Source organism: Salvelinus alpinus, chromosome 1 (assembly GCF_045679555.1).
Source record: "Salvelinus alpinus chromosome 1, SLU_Salpinus.1, whole genome shotgun sequence".
In the NCBI taxonomy this organism is placed as follows: domain Eukaryota; kingdom Metazoa; phylum Chordata; class Actinopteri; order Salmoniformes; family Salmonidae; genus Salvelinus; species Salvelinus alpinus.
In genome coordinates, this window is record NC_092086.1 from 11,873,191 (window position 1) to 11,892,684 (window position 19,494).

Consider the following 19,494-nt stretch of genomic DNA (forward strand, 5'->3'; position numbering starts at 1 on the left):
CTAGCCAATCACTGCTTGAAATAGAGGCGGAGTAGAAACGACAACACGGTAGTATGACTTTTATATAGGCGGACGTCGGCAACGTCCAAACTAGTTGAAGAATATTTTCAGACCGGAGTAGTCGGTTTGAGAAACAGCTATTAAGTAATAACAAAATTTATGAATTTACTAACGGACATTTATTCGCATCGCCAAGTAATTTATTAATCGACATACTAAAGTTGTAATCTACCTGAGGTTTTAGCGTGGTAAATGGAGGAGAAGAAGAAAGACGGAGACCCGGAGATTCAGGAACACGGACCCGAACATTGGTTCTCAAAATGGGAGCGGCAGTGTTTGGCCGAAGCGGAGCAAAGGGAGTCAAACGAGGAGGAGGCCGATAACGACCAGGATAAATTATGGCATCTCTTCCAGAATTCCGCCACTGCTGTGGCTCAGCTCTACAAAGGTCCGAGACAAGACCAGAACTAGCTAACTAACTTACGTTAGTCGGCTGCCACTCCTGTGCCTTGTTACTGAGCTTGCTATGCTACTCAGTCACTGTTAGTGGCGGTGGGAACTAGCTAATGTTAGCTACCTAGCTAGTAGCCAACTAGCTAGTTTACCAGCTCAGCTGATCAGCTGGTTAGCTAGCTACTGTACTGTAGCAACTGTCTGCCGTCTTAAGTCAAGACATCCCGTAATTATAGTTTGCTCGTTTTTTTGTGTTAGTAAAACAGAACACCCAAATGTATCTTTATGAAACTAAACAATTCCTTAAACGTTAGTAGTTTGATCTGGCTGTTGTTCGCCAACGTTATCGTCTAATAGCTAGTTAACGATAACTGCCAAGCAACATGACCAGCCAACACACTTTTGGTAGATAAGTTAGTTGAATAGCTATCTAATCCAGTCTTTAAACTAATATGGTTTATACTGTTACTGAGTTAACCATCTGGTTAGAGAAACTGCGAGTCCGACAATGTCAGTGAACAAGTAGCTAACGTTAAACGCTGAGTGCATGTATTAGAGAAACAAAATGGCGATGGAAACAACACTCATCGCTACGCGACATTCCCTTGTGACAGATTGCATCTTTCACTGTTGCCTTTTTGTTAGATGTGTGGGGCTAATATTACTTACCATAGATATACATGTAAGTTATATTATCCGTTTTGGTTTAAGTCTACAATCAACGAATAACCCGAGTTTTATCAATGCATACTGAAAATTAAACAAAATGGCGAAGATTTACTATTGGCTTTGGGGTTATTGAGAATTCTTATCTGCTACTGTAATACTTCTCATAGATATACTGAACTATCGTAACCATAAATTCTTTAGTTACTAAGGTATTTATAATTTACGACTGCAACTTTCCTGCTGAAAGGGCAACTTTAGTTGGTGCGTTATGCACTCGTGCTCATAAACTGTCGAGTTGGCCATCTAGTGCTGGCTGACAGTTATTTTTATTCCAAAGGCCGCCTGCAACTCTAGATGCAAGACAAAATGGCGAATAAAAACTGTCTCCTGTAATCAAGACGCTTTCAGTCTCATGTGTTGCCTTGTATCATGTACTACTAAAGTGGGATTACTGTACAATAATTGGGGCCTAACTTGCTATTTATGTAAACTGTTGTCAACCAGGCTATCTATCTTAGTAGGAAAATCCAACAAACCTATAATGTTTTTGTTGGTGTGTTGTCTCCACAGACCGAGTATGTCACCAACAGGGGGGGCTTTCTTTGTGGGTGCCGTTTCAGAACGCTGCCACAGCCGTGACCAACCTGTACAAAGGTAGGTGTCAGGGACACTCAAGTGTTTTCAGTTTCTTGTCTTCTAACTTGCTTTCACGACAGTATAGGATCATCATAACAGTCCATAGGCTTTTCATTATTGTTCTGCTGTAGTCTAAGCATGTATTGATTTGCACAGTAGTTGTCACGATACTTGGCCTACCACAGGGGTAGGTTACTTCAGAAGACTCAGTAAAGGGTAGTCGGGACAGAGCTAAATGTACAGTAGCCAAAAAAAAGGTTTAGGACCAAAGGCTCATCATAAAAGTCCATAGGTGGCAGGGTAGCCTAGTGGTTAGAGCGTTGGGCTAGTAACCGAAAGGTTGCAAGTTCGAATCCCCGAGCTGACAAGGTACAAATCTGTCGTTCTGCCCCTGAACAAGGCAGGTAACCCACTGTTCCGAGAACGGCATTGAAAATAAGAATTTGTTCTTAACCGACTTGCCTAGTTAAATAAAGTTTTTTTATTTTTATTTTTTATCCTTTGTCATTCTGGTGTGAACAGGACATGTATTGATTAGTAGATAGATAGAAACTTGTAAACAAGCCTCTTCTAGTCACCTGAATATTGACCAGCTCGCCATTTATAGCCGTCCTCTCAAGTTCTGGTCCTGGAGAGCAGCCTGACTCTCAAACTCTAGTCGGCATTCAGTTAGTTATTAGTTCTCCCTACAGTTTTCAGCCACCACCTTCGCCAACGACTGGTTCATGTGAACTACAATCTCGACACTGTATTGTTAAGGTTTAGAAAAGTCAATAATCATCGCTTGGATACGGCTGTCAACATATGGCCCTTATCTTTCATCAGTGGGAGAGGAAAAAAATGATACACTTACTGTAGCAGTTAGAGATCCACACAGCTATGGGTGCCTCATCAAATGAAACTACACTTGTGCTGCGCTTCCCGTGTTATGCTTACACAGGTGTTCGGAGCACATAGCTAATTAGCACAGGTGATGGCCTCTGTAACATGGAGATATGGCACTGTGGGAACCCTAACCCTATAAAGGTGTGTATCAATTTTACCTTTTTTGTTTTTTGAAAATGATTTCTTGCTGATATGAAAGATATATATATAGTTTTGGAAGCATACAGACCTTACCTCAAGTGATGCATTTTAATGTTCAGACCGAGCGCTGAGGCTCTTATCAAAACTCCCCCGTACAGAAGACGCCTTGGTCCAATAACTAATGTGTATTGGAACAGAGTCATGTTCAACGGCTAGTTCCAGTCCAGCACTAACACATCTGATTCAGCTGATCATCAAGAGTCCCTGTGGATAGTTGAATCATGTGTTAGTGCTGGACTAGGACAAAAGCCTCCATACCCTGTGGCTCTCCAGGATCATGATTCCAGCATCTGTGCTGTCTGACTGGCGACCTCTGGAAGGGGGGGGGGCTGCCTGCCTATAGTTCTATAGTGAACCGTCAACTGTTAGTCACACGTTTCACTCAGGCTACACAAAGGAACCTTCAACCAAGTCTCATCACACATTCTCTCTTTCTCACACTCACACTTTCTCTCACACGTTCTCACTCAATGTCACACACATTCCTTTCTCTCTTTCTGCCCCCCCACAGAGTCTGTGGAGGCCCACCAGCGTAGCTACGACCTAGGTATACAGATCGGCCACCAGCGTCGCAACAAGGATGTGCTGGCCTGGGTGAAGAAAAGGAGGAGAACCATCCGGCGAGAGGACCTCATCAGCTTCCTGTGTGGCCGGGCCCCACCCCCCCGGAGCTCCAGAGCCACCCTCACCCCAGGACACAGACTGACCATGGTCTCCCCTAACCGGCCTCCCCCGGCCCCTGAGACTGACTCCTCTGTGGAGGCTGACCTCCAGCCCTTCAGAGAGGCCATCGCACTGCATGGTAAATACACAGATATACAGTGTTACAGTGCCTTGTTAAAGGTGGGCAAAAATGACTGTATAAAATCAACAATTTGAGTATTGAGCTATATTTTATGGTTAAAAAAAATGGGGAAGTTACACTACCGGTCAAAAGTTTTAGAACGCCTACTCTTTCAAGGGTTTTTCTCTATTTTTACTATTTTCTACATTGTAGAATAATAGTGAAGACATCAAAACTATGAAATAACACATTAAGGAATTAAGTGTTAAACAAATCAAAATATATTTGAGGTTCTTGAAATAGCCACCCTTTGCCTTGATGACAGCTTTACACACTCTTGGCATTCTCTCAACCAGCTTCATGAGGTAGTCACCTGGAATGCATTTCAATTATCAGGTGTGCCTTACAAGTACATTTGTGGAATTTCTTCCCTTAATTCATTTGAGCCAATCATTTGTTTTGTGACAAGGTAGTGGTGGTATACAGAAGATATTTGGTAAAAGACCAAGTCCATATTATGTCAAGAACAGCTCAAATAAGCAAAGAGAAACAACAGTCCATCATTACTTTAAGACATGAAGGTCAGTCAATATGGGAAATGTCAATCACTTTGAAAGTTTCTTCAAGTATATTTGCAAAAACCATCAAGTTCTATGATGAAATTGGCTCTCATGAGGACCGCCACAGGAAAGGAAGACCCAGAGTTACCTCTGCTGCAGAGGATAAGTTCATTAGAGTTACCAGCCTCAGACATTGCAGCCCAAATTAATGCTTCACAGAGTCCAAATAACAGACGCATCTCAACATCAACTGTTCAGAGGAGACTGTGAATCAGCCTCCATTGTCAAATTGCTGCAAAGAAACCACTACTAAAGGGCAGCAATAAGAAGAGACTTGCTTGGGCAAAGAAACACGAGCAATGGACAGTAGACTAGTGGAAATTTGTCCTTTGGTCTGGAGTCCAAATTGGAGATTTTTTTGTTCCAACCGCCATGTCTTTGTGTTTGCTGTGTGGGTGAACGGATGATCTCCGTATGTGTATTTCCAACCGTAAAGCATGGAGATGGTGTGGGGGGTGCTTTGCTGGTGACGTTGTCTGTGATTTTATTTAGAATTCAAGGCACACTTAATCAGCATGGCAACCACAGCATTCTGCAGCGATACGCCATCCCATCTGGTTTGCGCTTAGTAGGACTATCATTTGTTTTTCAACAGGACAATGACCCAACACACCTCCAGGCTGTGTAAGGGCTATTTGACCAAGAAGGAGAGTGATGGAGTGCTGCATCAGATGACCTGCCCTCCACAATCCCCTGACCTCAACCCAATTGAGATGGTTTGGGAGGAGTCGGACCGCAGAGTGAAGGAAAAGCAGCCAACAAATGCTCAGCATGTGTGGGAACTCCTTCAAGACTGTTGGAAAAGCATTCCGGGTGAAGCTGGTTGAGATATTGCCAAGCGTGTGCAAAAGCTGTCATCAAGGCAAAGGGTGGCTATTTGAAAAATCTCAAATATAAAATATATTTTGATTTGTATAAAACTTTTGGTTACTACATGATTCCATGTGTTATTTCATAGTTTTGATGTCTTCACTATTCTACAATGTAGAACATGGTAAAAAAAATAAAGAAAAACCCTTGAAATGAGTAGGTGTTCTAAAACTTTTGACAGGTATTGTGTATCATATTATTCTAATACAATTGAGCCGAGAAAGAGATTTGGTTCAACAAGTAACTGTTTTCTCTCGGGGATCAAAATGGTTGATGCCCCTGTTTTCAATACCTCGTCTTGCAAGGGTAATGACACTGAGCCTTTTTCTGATATGTTTTGTGTTGGAGAAACCGTTGGACCATTCCTCCATACAGAATCTTTCCAGATCCTTGATATCCTTCGTCTGCTATTATGGACTTCCCGCTTCAATTCAAACCACAGGTTTTCAATGGGTTTCATGTCCGGTGACTGAGATGGCCATTACAAAATGTTGATGCTGTGGCCAATCAACGATTTCTTTGTGGATTTTGACATGTGCTTGGTCTGAAACTTGGCTCCAAGTCAAATACAATTTAATGGTCAACAACCGGTGTAGACTAACAGTGAAATGTTGACTTACGAGCCCTTCCCCAACAATGCAGAGAAAGAAAATGGAGAAATAATAGAGAAATAAAATGCGTAATAATAAATACACCTGATGTTTTTTTTTGTCATTTAGCAGATTTTCTTATCCACAGTGACTTCCATTTGAAACTATTTGGTACTGATCCCTGCGGGAATCGAACCCACATCCCTGGCAATGAGTAACGATAAATTGTCTATGTATACTGGGCACCAGTACAGAGTCGATATGCAGGGGTACGAGGTAATTGAGGTAGAGGTTACATATAATTAGGAATAAAGTGACAGGTAATTAACAGTATCGGCAACGTATGTGATGAGTCAAATAGGGTCAATGCAGATAGTCCGGGTAGCTATTGGTTAACTATTTAGCAGCCTTATGGCCTGGGGATAGAAGCTGTTCAGGGTCCTGATCGTTCTAGACTTGGTGCATCGGTACCGTTTGCTGTGGAGTAGCAGAGAGAACAGTATGGCTTGGGTGGCTGGAGCCTTTAACAATATTTAGGGCCTTCTTCTGACACCGCCTGGTGTAGCAGTCCTGGATGGCAGGGAGCTCGGCTCCAGTGACATACTGGGCTGTACGCGCTACCCTCTGTAGCGCCTTGCAGTCGGATGCCAAGCAGTTGCCATACCAAGTGTTGATGCAGCCAGTCAAGATGCTCTCAATGGTGCAGCTGTAGAAGCGTTTGAGGATCTGAGGGCCCATGCCAAATCTTTTCAGCCTCCTGAGGGGGACCACTGTCCTGTTGTCGGCAAACTTAATGATGGCTTTGGAGTTGTGCCAGGCCACGCAGTCGTGGGTAAACAGGGAGTACCGGAGAGGACTAAGCACGCACTCCTGAGGGGCCCCCATGTTGAGGGTCAGCATGGCAGATGGTGTTGGCTACACTCACCACCTGGGGACGGCCCATCAGGAAGTCCAGGATCCATTTGCTGAAGGAGGTATTTAGTCCCAGGGTCCTTAGCATAGTGATGAGGCGGCGCGATAGTCATTTAGACAGGTTACCTTGGAATTCTTGGGCTCAAGGATTATGTTGGTCTGCTTGAAACATATGTAGGTATTACAGACTGGGTCAGGGAGAGGTTGAAAATGTTAGTGGAGACACTTGCCAGCTGGTCAGTGCATACTCTGAGTCCGGAACAGCTGGTGCTCTCATGCATGGTTCATTGTTGCTTTCCTCGACACAAGCATAGAAGGCATTTAGCTCGTCTGGTAGGCTCGTGTCACTGGGCAGCTCGCTGCACAGTAAATACACAGATATATCTATTTCTAATGGTCAGAGGGGACATAGCACTGCACAGTAAATACAGATACAGTGCCTTCGTAAAGTATTCAGACCCCCTGCTTTTTCCCCCTCCACATTTTGTTACGTTACAGCCTTCTAAAATCTATTAAATAATATGTCCTCATTAATCTACACAATACCCCATAATGATGTCACAATACCCCATAATGACAAAGCAAAAATCTTTTTTTTTTAAAGGCCATTCTACCATACCATATGCAACTCGAAATTGAGCTCAGGTGCATCCTGTTTCCATTGATCATCCGTGAGATGTTTCTACAACTTGATTGGAGTCCACCTGTGGTAAATTCAATTGATTGGACATGATTTGGAAAGGCACACACCTGTCTATATAAGGTCCTACAGTTGATAGTGAATGTCAGAGCAAAAACCAAGCCATGGAATTAACCTTAGAGCTCCAAGACAGGATTGTGTCAAGGCACAGATCTGGTTAAGGGTACCAAAAAAATGTCTGCAGCATTGAAGGTCCCCAAGAACACAGTGGGCTCTTAACTTATTCAATTTTGGAAACACCAAGACTCTCTTCCTAGAGCTGGCCGCCCGGCCAAACTGCGCATTCGGAGGAGAAGGGCCTTGGTCTGGGAGGTAACCGAGAATCTGCTGGTCAGTCTGTCAGAGTTCCTCTGTGAAGATGGGAGAACCTTCCAGAAGGACAACTATCTCTGCAGCACTCCTCCAATTAGGCCTTTATGGTCGAGTGGTCAGACAGAAGCCACTCCTCAGTAAAACTGCTTGGAGTTTGCCAAAAAGGTACCTAAAGACTCTGACCATGAGAAACAAGATTCTGTGGTCTGCTAAAACCCAGATTGAAATCTTTGGCCTGAATGACAAGTGTCCCGTCTGGGGGGGAAAACCTGGCACCATCCCCACAGTGAAGCGTGGTGGCAGCATCATGCTGGGGGGGATGTTTTTCATTGGCAGGGACTGGGAGACTAGTCAGGATCGAGGGAAAGATGAACAAAGCAAAGTTCAGAGATCTTTAATGAAAACTTGCTCCAGAGCGCTCAGGACTTCCGACTGGGGCGAAGGTTCACCTTCCAACAGGACAACAACCGTAAGCACACAGCCAACGCAGGAGTGGCTTTGGGAAAAGTGTCAGTGTCCTTGAGTGGCCCAGCCAGAGCCTGGACTTGAACCCAATCGAACATCTCTGGAGGATCAGCGTTGGTCATTCAGAGGCAGAGTCCTAAACTGCACCCTATTCCCTACATCAGGGAGGGGCAACTTCGATGGGGTGGGGGCCAAAACGAATCTGAACTAGTCACGAGAGCAAAACATTTGTGTGCCCCGCTCTTGACAGCAGACAATGTTTAAATTTTAGAGTTAATTTTGTGCAATTCTAGACTTTACCATGAGGTGTAGAGAAAATGTTGCTGTTTTTATATCACGTTTACTGTCATTCTACACATTTTGCCATGTGGTTTTCATTATATGAGTAATTCAACCAAGTTTAGGTAGCAGGCCACAAAACTAGCTTTGCAATCCCAAAATATGTTTTGTTGACATCGGCTATTACTATCAGTGCATAAGGAGAGAGACGGCTGAGGCTCAATCACATTTTGAAATCGCACCTTGTGTATTCTACTATTCTAAGTTGAGACCACGACTGAGTTCCAAAAGTAACTTTTTTAAATTTAAATAAATAACACTTTTGATCCGAGGACCTCATGTGGCCCGCGGGCCGCCAGTTCCCCATCCCTGCCCTTCATAGCTCACTACCTTGTTGACCAGAGCCCTATGGACCCTGCTCCAAAGTGGTGCTTCTATAGGGAATATGATGCCATTTGGGGATGTACCATTGTGCCCCAGGGCCTGAATGCATCCTAGACAGACTTCCTTGGTATTTCATGTCTTCACTGAGTCAGGGTTCGATGACTGAGTTTCACCTTGTGGTGTTTTTCTTCTCCCCTCCCTACCTTATTCCCCCCCTCCAATCTGTCCTCTCTCCAGGTCTAAGTGGGGCTATGGCCAGCATCAGTGTTCGTTCCGGTACCCCAGGCTCTCCCACCCACGTGGGGGGTGCTGCTGGCGGTGGGGGTGGGTCGACTCCGGTGGGGCGTCGGCGTAACGGTCTCCATGATGTGGACCTGAACACTTTCATCTCTGAGGAGATGGCCCTGCACCTGGACGCTAACCCCAGGAAACGCAGCTCCGCCCAGTGCAACGACGTCATAACAGACTCCCCCACCCATAAACGCAACCGGATGATCTGATTGGGCTGGCACCCCAGGGAGGGTTAAGAGACCTTTGTGGGAGGGGGGGGGGGGGAGTTCTTCAAACAGACAGACTGAAGGCTGTATGGCTGTGGAGTGAACCGGCGTTGAGGAGTAAGGAGGCCTTCCATTTAGTTGAGTGGGTGGTGTCCTCCTGTCCTTGTCTCCTTTCCTAGTTGAGAGCACTTGTCTAAACTGAAAGCATGCTTGTTGGAAACCTGTCATCAATCCTTCCTAAACCCGTTAGGCTGCATCTACACAGGTAGCCTAATTCAGATCTTTTTCCACTAATTGGGCCTTTTGACCAATCAGATCAGTTCTTTTCCCAATAATTGGGCAACAGAACAGAATTGGGCTGTCTTTGTAAATGCAGCCTTAGTGCTTGTGACTGTGAGGAACGGAAGCGAGGACAGAAAGGCATCAAGGAGGTTGTGATGCAGCCCCCTTTGAGGAGAAATGCACTGTGCTGATTTGAAATAAAAAGCAGCCACTTGATCCTCTACACTTGTCGCCCCCACCTCTCTCTCCTCCCCCCCATCCTCACCCCTCCTCCCTTCCTAAGGAAACGAGGGCCGTGGAAAACGTGTTACTCAGTGAACTAGATAATGATTGATGCCAGAAGTGGTTCTGTTGGAGAGATGCCTTCTTTGCTAGAACTTATTGCTTTGTGTTAGTCATCCTGCTCAGTGGACATTGATGCAGTCTGTGATGATGAAGAGGAGGACATCCCTCACTTGAGATTTCCTGACTGTGTCCCAAATGGCACCCTAGTCCCTACACGGCACCCTAGTCTCTACAACATAGCCCCTACATCCTAGTCTCTACACAGCACCCTAGCCACTACACCCTAGTCTCTACATCCTAGTCTCTACACAGCACCCTAGTCCCTACAACATAGCCCCTACACCCTAGCCCCTACACCATAGCCCCCACATCCTAGTCTCTACACAGCACCCTAGTCCCTACAACATAGCCCCTACACCCTAGTCCCTACACAGCACCCTAGTCCCTACACGGCACCCTACTATATTACAGCATAGGGCCCTTTTCTAAAGTGTTGCACTATACAGGGTGTTTGGGAGCAGCCCTGCTGTCTCCTGTGTCTAGTTTGATGGCTGTGGGGTCTGAGGGCTGTTGATGTTTGATTGTATCGGCTTCCTTTCTGTCTGACAACTGTGCTTCAGCAGCCATGTTAGTGACCCTGCAGGGTCAGCGTCCCAAAATACCACCCTCTTCCCTAGATAAAGGGAACTACTTTTTGCCTATAGGTCACTCTGGTCAAAGTAGTACACTATGTAGGGAATAGGGTGCTATTTGCTGCACTAACCCCAGTGTTCAGGTTCATATACCTCTGCTGCAGTTGGTTGATTTATACACCGCCTTGCTTTTTCTGTTGAGGGGTATTTGACAGTTGAGGAATGATCCGTGTTACTTAATGCTGGGATGCTATCTGACTGTTGCCAGACTGACCCTCCAGTCAGTGATGTAGTGTGGAGACGGATAGGAAGGTAAAAACTATGAGCACCGTTCACAGTGACTAAATGTAATGCTCCCTAAACTTTCAATGCATTTTTTTAAATGTAAAAGATGGGACAGGTAAACGCTCCCGCAAAATAACCTGTGTTTCTACTCCACTACACCTCTGCCCCCCTTTTTCTTCTGAGTATGTTGATGTTTTCTGAGTATTCTGTTCAGTGTGGTTGTGTGTTCACCATATTACCTGAGTTGGAATAATGATTTTTGCACTTAAGCCTCTTTTTCACATCTAAAGTCATGCAAGTTGATCTTCCACCGGAACCAACCAGGCAGTCCATCCTCCACCTTGAGGTATTCAGTCAGACACCACCTTCACCTCCCCACCCTCTGGAACTGGGGGGGGCTTAACCTGCCACTAAACGGAAGAGAAACAAACTGAAATGTTTTGCTACTCTGTGCTGTAATGAACATGCCCCAAACCAGAAGAGAAAGACTGAAATGTTTTGCTACGTTGTGCTGTAATGAACATACCCCAAACCAGAAGAGACAAACTGAAATGTTTTGCTACGTTGTGCTGTAATGAACATGCCCCAAACCAGAAGAGACAAACTGAAATGTTTTGCTATGTTGTGCTGTAATGAACATGTCCCAAACCAGAAGAGAAACTCCTGTTTAGTTTTTTTCCCGTTGCAAAACGTTTTGCTCTGCTGTGCCATACTGAACACCACCCCAGATTAAGAGATGTGGTTGGAGCTAAAGTGGAGGCCCCAGAAACAAACTGACAGAATTGTTATTTTAGTGAGCGAGGGGGTCTACATCCCGATGTCCACACTACTGTTTAGTATGCCGTATGAATGGCCAATCCAGTGCATCGCTCCATACTAAGTGATATTGTGACGTAGTCTGTCTTCTAATGGGTGTTCATTATTGACTTGTGTTGATGTGAAAAGATGCAGTTGCCTGACTATTAAAGCTGAAAGGGATAGTTTACCTGAATTATTAGAAAATGACGTTGGTTTTCTTACCCTGTATGGACATGGAATACAGTGATCCATGCTTTGGTTTTTGTTTACAAAACTTAATTGGTGCTGTACCCGTTTCCAGTTGATAAACAGGGAGGGTTTGGGTTGTGGAGGTAAATAAACCGGGAGGGTTTGGGTTGTGGGGGTAAATAAATCTCCCGCTGCCCTTTAAATACGTCACTTGTTGTTTCAAGCCACACCCGCCGAACACCAAGCCACACCGCGGGACACCCGCCGAACGCCAAGCCACACCCCGGGACACCCGCCGAACGCCAAGCCACACCCCGACACACCCACCGAACGCCAAGCCACACCCCGGGACACCCGCCGAACGCAGTAAACATATCTGTCTGTTAAAGAACGTTTTGGAAAAACGTGTCGTACAGTACAAACCGTTCCACAACTTAGAAAACGTTCAAGCGAACTGAACGCACCCCTGGCTGTGGTCTCCAAATGCTAACTTTGTAGCATTATTGTCCAAACCCAATGCAACCAAGTCATTATCCCTGATATCCCTCACATTTCATGTCAGACTGATTTTGTAATTTGTGTGAACTATCCCTTATGTGACACAGATTGAGGTTGTTCCTAAGCTCTGATCTAGGATCAGCTAACATGAACCCGTTTTAACCCTGATACAGAGCTCTACAGTGCCACCATTTTACTCTCATACGCACCTAAATATGTTGCTGTGACACCATTTTACTCTCATACGCACCTAAATATGTTGCTGTGCCACCTGGACTTGTGTATTTAGGAGCACCAGTGAGCCTAGAACAATTAAGGATTCTAGCTTCATGACCTACAATAATGTAGATTGTGCTCCTACATTTCTATGTGTTCGCCTCTACATTTTTCAACTTGTAAATTAAAAAATCAATACATTTAAAGTCAGCATAGAGCCCTGGCTTAACCAATAGGAGGTCAGAAAGCAGGACCCGTATTCACAAAGCTGATCCCAGTAGGAGTGCTGATCTAGGATCAGTTTGACATTTCAGATCATAATGAGTACCATTGTAAAGACAGACAGGGGGGAGGAGTCATACTCTGAGACACGTTGTGAATATGGGACCTGATCAGAGATCAGTTCTTAGGGCCACTTCGTCCTATCCTGGTTGCTTATTCAAACCAAGAGGGAGCACAGTTACCTGATCAGAGATCAGTTCTTAGGGCCAAATGGGTACCCTATTCTCTACATGGTGCAGTATTTCTGACCAGGGCACATGGGGAGATGTAGAACATTTAGGACGTAGGTACGGGGTGGCTGCGCCCCAATAATAGCTCCTTTCTCTTGAAGTGTACACTCGTTCACTACTTCGCACAAATCTAAAAGCATTGTATTGGTGAAGACGTAGGCGGAGTTTCCCACCATGTTTCTGTTTCCAGTCATTTCCTTTCAAACCAGTGACAGGAAGTGAACAAGTGCACACTGGGAGGAAGGATAAATTGGACATAGACATGGGAAGAATTTCAATTGCGTTTCCTTCATTCTTCGTATTCTCTCTCCTCGTCTCCTTCTCAAACCCCGTTGGATGAGGAATCAAGGAAATGCAATTGAGAATGTCCTTCTGGACAGCTCTGTACGTTCCATGTCCTTCTGGAGGCTCTGTACGTTCCATGTCCTTCTGGACGGCTCTGTACGTTCCATGTCCTTCTGGAGGCTCTGTACGTTCCATGTCCTTCTGGAGGCTCTGTACGTTCCATGTCCTTCTGGAGGCTCTGTACGTTCCATGTTCTTCTGGAGGCTCTGTACGTTCCATGTCCTTCTGGAGGCTCTGTACGTTCCATGTCCTTCTGGAGGCTCTGTACGTTCCATGTCCTTCTGGACGGCTCTGTACGTTCCATGTCCTTCTGGAGGCTCTGTACGTTCCATGTCCTTCTGGACGGCTCTGTACGTTCCATGTCCTTCTGGACGGCTCTGTACGTTCCATGTCCTTCTGGAGGCTCTGTACGTTCCATGTCCTTCTGGACGGCTCTGTACGTTCCATTTCCTTCTGGACGGCTCTGTACGTTCCATTTCCTTCTGGACGGCTCTGTACGTTCCATGTCCTTCTGGAGGCTCTGTACGTTCCATGTCCTTCTGGAGGCTCTGTACGTTCCATGTCCTTCTGGAGGCTCTGTACGTTCCATGTCCTTCTGGAGGCTCTGTACGTTCCATGTCCTTCTGGACGGCTCTGTACGTTCCATGTCCTTCTGGAGGCTCTGTACGTTCCATGTCCTTCTGGAGGCTCTGTACGTTCCATGTCCTTCTGGACGGCTCTGTACGTTCCATGTCCTTCTGGACGGCTCTGTACGTTCCATGTCCTTCTGGACGGCTCTGTACGTTCCATGTCCTTCTGGACGGCTCTGTACGTTCCATGTCCTTCTGGAGGCTCTGTACGTTCCATGTCCTTCTGGAGGCTCTGTACGTTCCATGTCCTTCTGGACGGCTCTGTACGTTCCATGTCCTTCTGGACGGCTCTGTACGTTCCATTTCCTTCTGGACGGCTCTGTACGTTCCATTTCCTTCTGGAGGCTCTGTACGTTCCATGTCCTTCTGGAGGCTCTGTACGTTCCATGTCCTTCTGGAGGCTCTGTACGTTCCATGTCCTTCTGGAGGCTCTGTACGTTCCATGTCCTTCTGGACGGCTCTGTACGTTCCATGTCCTTCTGGACGGCTCTGTACGTTCCATGTCCTTCTGGAGGCTCTGTACGTTCCATGTCCTTCTGGACGGCTCTGTACGTTCCATTTCCTTCTGGACGGCTCTGTACGTTCCATTTCCTTCTGGACGGCTCTGTACGTTCCATTTCTTTCTGCCGTGTTCAGCCCACTGAGTAGATCTCTGACATTTAGAATATAGACAGGTAAGAGTCCAGAACAGATCTTATTCCCAGAGGCACTTCTTGTAGAGTTGAAAGAATATGATAGGTCAACATTTTCAGCATATTGCTTACACCTATCCAATCCCTTCAGCTCTACACAAGTGTTTAGAGGTGTGTTCGGTGACGTGAAACACTAAACCAGGGCTGCCCAACCCTCTTGCTGGAGATCTACTGTCCTGTAGGTTTTCAGTCCAACCCTCTTCCTGGAGATCTACTGTCCTGTAGGTTTTCAGTCCAACCCTCTTCCTGGAGATCTACTGTCCTGTAGGTTTTCAGTCCAACCCTCTTCCTGGAGATCTACTGCCCTGTGGGTTTTCAGTCCAACCCTCTTCCTGGAGATCTACTGTCCTGTAGGTTTTCAGTCCAACCCTCTTCCTGGAGATCTACTGTCCTGTAGGTTTTCAGTCCAACCCTCTTCCTGGAGATCTACTGCCCTGTGGGTTTTCAGTCCAACCCTCTTCCTGGAGATCTACTGTCCTGTAGGTTTTCAGTCCAACCCTCTTCCTGGAGATCTACTGCCCTGTGGGTTTTCAGTCCAACCCTCTTCCTGGAGATCTACTGTCCTGTCAATCAACCAGTGAACGGCCTCCATCCTTGCACCCACATGGCACCCTGTTCCCTGTGTAGTGCATTATGTAGGGGTTAGGGGGACATTATGTAGGGGTTAGGGTGACATTATGTAGGGGTTAGGGGGACATTATGTAGGGGTTAGGGGGACATTATGTAGGGGTTAGGGGGACATTATGTAGGGGTTAGGGGGACATTATGTAGGGGTTAGGGTGACATTATGTAGGGGTTAGGGTGACATTATGTAGGGGTTAGGGGGACATTATGTAGGGGTTAGGGTGACATTATGTAGGGGTTAGGGTGACATTATGTAGGGGTTAGGGGGACATTATGTAGGGGTTAGGGGGACATTATGTAGGGGTTAGGGGGACATTATGTAGGGGTTAGGGTGACATTATGTAGGGGTTAGGGTGACATTATGTAGGGGTTAGGGGGACATTATGTAGGGGTTAGGGTGACATTATGTAGGGGTTAGGGTGACATTATGTAGGGGTTAGGGTGACATTATGTAGGGGTTAGGGTGACATTATGTAGGGGTTAGGGTGACATTATGTAGGGGTTAGGGTGACATTATGTAGGGGTTAGGGTGACATTATGTAGGGGTTAGGGTGATATTATGTAGGGAATAGGGTGACATTATGTAGGGAATAGGGTGACATTATGTAGGGGTTAGTTCCAACCCTAATGAATTCCCTACATAGTGCCCTAGTTCCAACCCTAATGAATTCCCTACATAGTGCCCTAGTTCCAACCCTAATGAATTCCCTACATAGTGCCCTAGTTCCAACCCTAATGAATTCCCTACATAGTGCCCTAGTTCCAACCCTAATGAATTCCCTACATAGTGCCTTAGTTCCAACCCTAATGAATTCCCTACATAGTGCCCTAGTTCCAACCCTAATGAATTCCCTACATAGTGCCCTAGTTCCAACCCTAATGAATTCCCTACATAGTGCCTTAGTTCCAACCCTAATTAATTCCCTACATAGTGCCTTAGTTCCAACCCTAATGAATTCCCTACACAGTGCCCTAGTTCCAACCCTAATGAATTCCCTACCTAGTGCCTTAGTTCCAACTCTAATGAATTCCCTACCTAGTGCCCTAGTTCCAACCCTAATGAATTCCCTACACAGTGCCCTAGTTCCAACCCTAATGAATTCCCTACACAGTGCCCTAGTTCCAACCCTAATGAATTCCCTACCTAGTGCCCTAGTTCCAACCCAAATTAATTCCCTACATAGTGCCTTCGTTCCAACCCTAATGAATTCCCTACATAGTGCCCTAGTACCAACCCTAATGAATTCCCTACACAGTGCCCTAGTTCCAACCCAAATGAATTCCCTACATAGTGCCTTCGTTCCAACCCTAATGAATTCCCTACCTAGTGCCCTAGATCCAACCCTAATGAATTCCCTACATAGTGCCCTAGTTCCAACCCTAATGAATTCCCTACCTAGTGCCCTAGTTCCAACCCTAATGAATTCCCTACATAGTGCCCTAGTTCCAACCCTAATGAATTCCCTACATAGTGCCCTAGTTCCAACCCAAATACCACCCTAATGAATTCCCTACATAGTGCCCTAGTACCAACCCTAATGAATTCCCTACACAGTGCCTTAGTTCCAACCCTAATGAATTCCCTACATAGTGCCTTAGTTCCAACCCTAATGAATTCCCTACCTAGTGCCCTAGTTCCAACCCTAATGAATTCCCTACACAGTGCCCTAGTTCCAACCCTAATGAATTCCCTACATAGTGCCCTAGTTCCAACCCTAATGAATTCCCTACATAGTGCACTAGTTCCAACCCTAATGAATTCCCTACATAGTGCCTTCGTTCCAACCCTAATGAATTCCCTACATAGTGCCTTAGTTCCAACCCCAATGAATTCCCTACCTAGTGCCTTAGTTCCAACCCTAATTAATTCCCTACATAGTGCCTTAGTTCCAACCCTAATGAATTCCCTACATAGTGCCTTCGTTCCAACCCTAATGAATTCCCTGCATAGTGCCCTAGTTCCAACCCTAATGAATTCCCTACATAGTGCCTTAGTTCCAACCCCAATGAATTCCCTACATAGTGCCCTAGTTCCAAACCTAATGAATTCCCTACATAGTGCCTTAGTTCCAACCCTAATGAATTCCCTACATAGTGCCCTAGTTCCAACCCTAATGAATTCCCTACATAGTGCCTTAGTTCCAACCCTAATGAATTCCCTACCTTGTGCCCTAGTTCCAACCCTAATGAATTCCCTACACAGTGCCCTAGTTCCAACCCTAATGAATTCCCTACCTAGTGCCCTAGTTCCAACCCTAATGAATTCCCTACCTAGTGACCTAGTTCCAACCCTAATGAATTCCCTACATAGTGCCTTCGTTCCAACCCTAATGAATTCCCTACATAGTGCCTTAGTTCCAACCCTAATGAATTCCCTACCTAGTGCCCTAGTTCCAACCCTAATGAATTCCCTACACAGTGCCCTAGTTCCAACCCTAATGAATTCCCTACATAGTGCCCTAGTTCCAAACCTAATGAATTCCCTACCTAGTGCCCTAGTTCCAACCCTAATGAATTCCCTACCTAGTGCCCTAGTTCCAACCCTAATGAATTCCCTACCTAGTGCCCTAGTTCCAACCCTAATGAATTCCCTACCTTGTGCCCTAGTTCCAACCCTAATGAATTCCCTACACAGTGCCCTAGTTCCAACCCTAATGAATTCCCTACCTATTGCCCTAGTTCCAACCCTAATGAATTCCCTACACAGTGCCCTAGTTCCAACCCTAATGAATTCCCTACATAGTGCACTACCTTTGACCAGGGCATGTAGTTCCACTATGTAAGGAATAGGGTGTCATCTGGGACCAATAGGTTCTGTCCGGTCTGCATTACTGTACTTATCTTGTTGCAACACCACTTCACGCCACCAGATGGCGTCAGAGCAGCAGCCCTGGACCGGGAGGACCTCTTTTACAGAGAAACATGGAGATGGAGGCATCTGATCCATCGGTTGATTGATTGATCGATCAATAGACTGGGAGGCTGCAGAGGAACAGGGATAGAGTCATCTAGGTGTTAATCTGCTAAATTGTAATTATTCGATTTATTGCCTACCTCCTCATGCCTTTTGCACACATTGTATATAGATTCTCTTTTTTTCTACCATGTTATTGACTTGTTTATTGTTTACTCCATGTGTAACTCTGTGTTGTTGTCTGTTCACACTGCTATGCTTTATCTTGGCCAGGTCGCAGTTGCAAATGAGAACTTGTTCTCAACTAGCCTACCTGGTTAAATAAAGGTGAAATAAAAAATAAAAAATAATAAATCTGATCGATTGATTCGGTTTATGGTCCGTTAAGAGGAAGATTCCCTCCACTGCTCACCATAAGCTTTAGCCTTGATCCTGAACTTGGCGTAACAGTTAAGGTGTTGGCTTGACAGTTGTTAAACCTGGGTTCTAGTCTTGGTTGGGGCTACCCACCGAATTCACTACAATATACTTCCATGGTTGGTTTCATTGTATCTCCCCTTTAAAGCTGGAATCTTCCGTGGTTGGTTTCATTGTATCTCCCCTTTAAAGCTGGAATCTTCCGTGGTTGGTTTCATCTCCCCTTTAAAGCTGGAATCTTCCGTGGTTGGTTTCATTGTATCTCCCCTTTAAAGCTGGAATCTTCCGTGGTTGGTTTCATCTCCCCTTTAAAGCTGCAATCTTCCATGGTTGGTTTCATTGTATTTCCCCTTTAAAGCTGGAATCTTCCGTGGTTGGTTTCATTGTATCTCCCCTTTAAAGCTGCAATCTTCCATGGTTGGTTTCATTGTATCTCCCCTTTAAAGCTGGAATCTTCCATGGTTGGTTTCATTGTATCTCCCCTTTAAAGCTGGAATCTTCCATGGTTGGTTTCATCTCCCCTTTAAAGCTGCAATTTTCCATGGTTGGTTTCATTGTATTTCCCCTTTAAAGCTGGAATTTTCCGTGGTTGGTTTCATTGTATCTCCCCTTTAAAGCTGGAATCTTCCATGGTTGGTTTCATCTCCCCTTTAAAGCTGGAATCTTCCGTGGTTGGTTTCATTGTATTTCCCCTTTAAAGCTGGAATCTTCCATGGTTGGTTTCATTGTATCTCCCTTTTAAAGCTGAAATCCTTAATTGAAACAACAACTAAGTGGGCACCCCACCTGTGTTTTGGTAATAAATTGAGGGATGGGCCTGGAGAAATGTAACCACTCTTAATAAATTCAAAGCAAGAGATATGTATGCAAGGACTGACCATCCATGATATCAAAATTATAGTTTTAACTATGATTTTAG

The 19,494-nt window shown here is 45.4% G+C and overlaps 1 protein-coding gene across 1 annotated transcript; it reads left to right on the forward strand.

Moving 5' to 3' along the window:
* Positions 1 to 50: 50 nt before the first annotated feature.
* hapstr1a (HUWE1 associated protein modifying stress responses a) lies at positions 51 to 11,732 on the forward strand. The gene is made up of 4 exons (XM_071391117.1): positions 51 to 448; positions 1,693 to 1,776; positions 3,356 to 3,646; positions 8,998 to 11,732. Exons 1-4 carry the CDS (start codon positions 253 to 255, stop codon positions 9,258 to 9,260), a joined length of 834 nt encoding a protein of 277 aa, XP_071247218.1. The 5' UTR covers positions 51 to 252; the 3' UTR covers positions 9,261 to 11,732.
* Positions 11,733 to 19,494: the final 7,762 nt, after the last annotated feature.

Coding starts and splice junctions, on each gene's coding strand:
- hapstr1a (XM_071391117.1), top strand. CDS start 253: ATGGAGGAGAAGAAGAAAGACGGAGACCCGGAGATTCAGGAACACGGA. Junction 449..1,692: donor TGTGGCTCAGCTCTACAAAG/GTCCGAGACAAG, acceptor TTGTCTCCACAG/ACCGAGTATGTCACCAACAG. Junction 1,777..3,355: donor CGTGACCAACCTGTACAAAG/GTAGGTGTCAGG, acceptor GCCCCCCCACAG/AGTCTGTGGAGGCCCACCAG.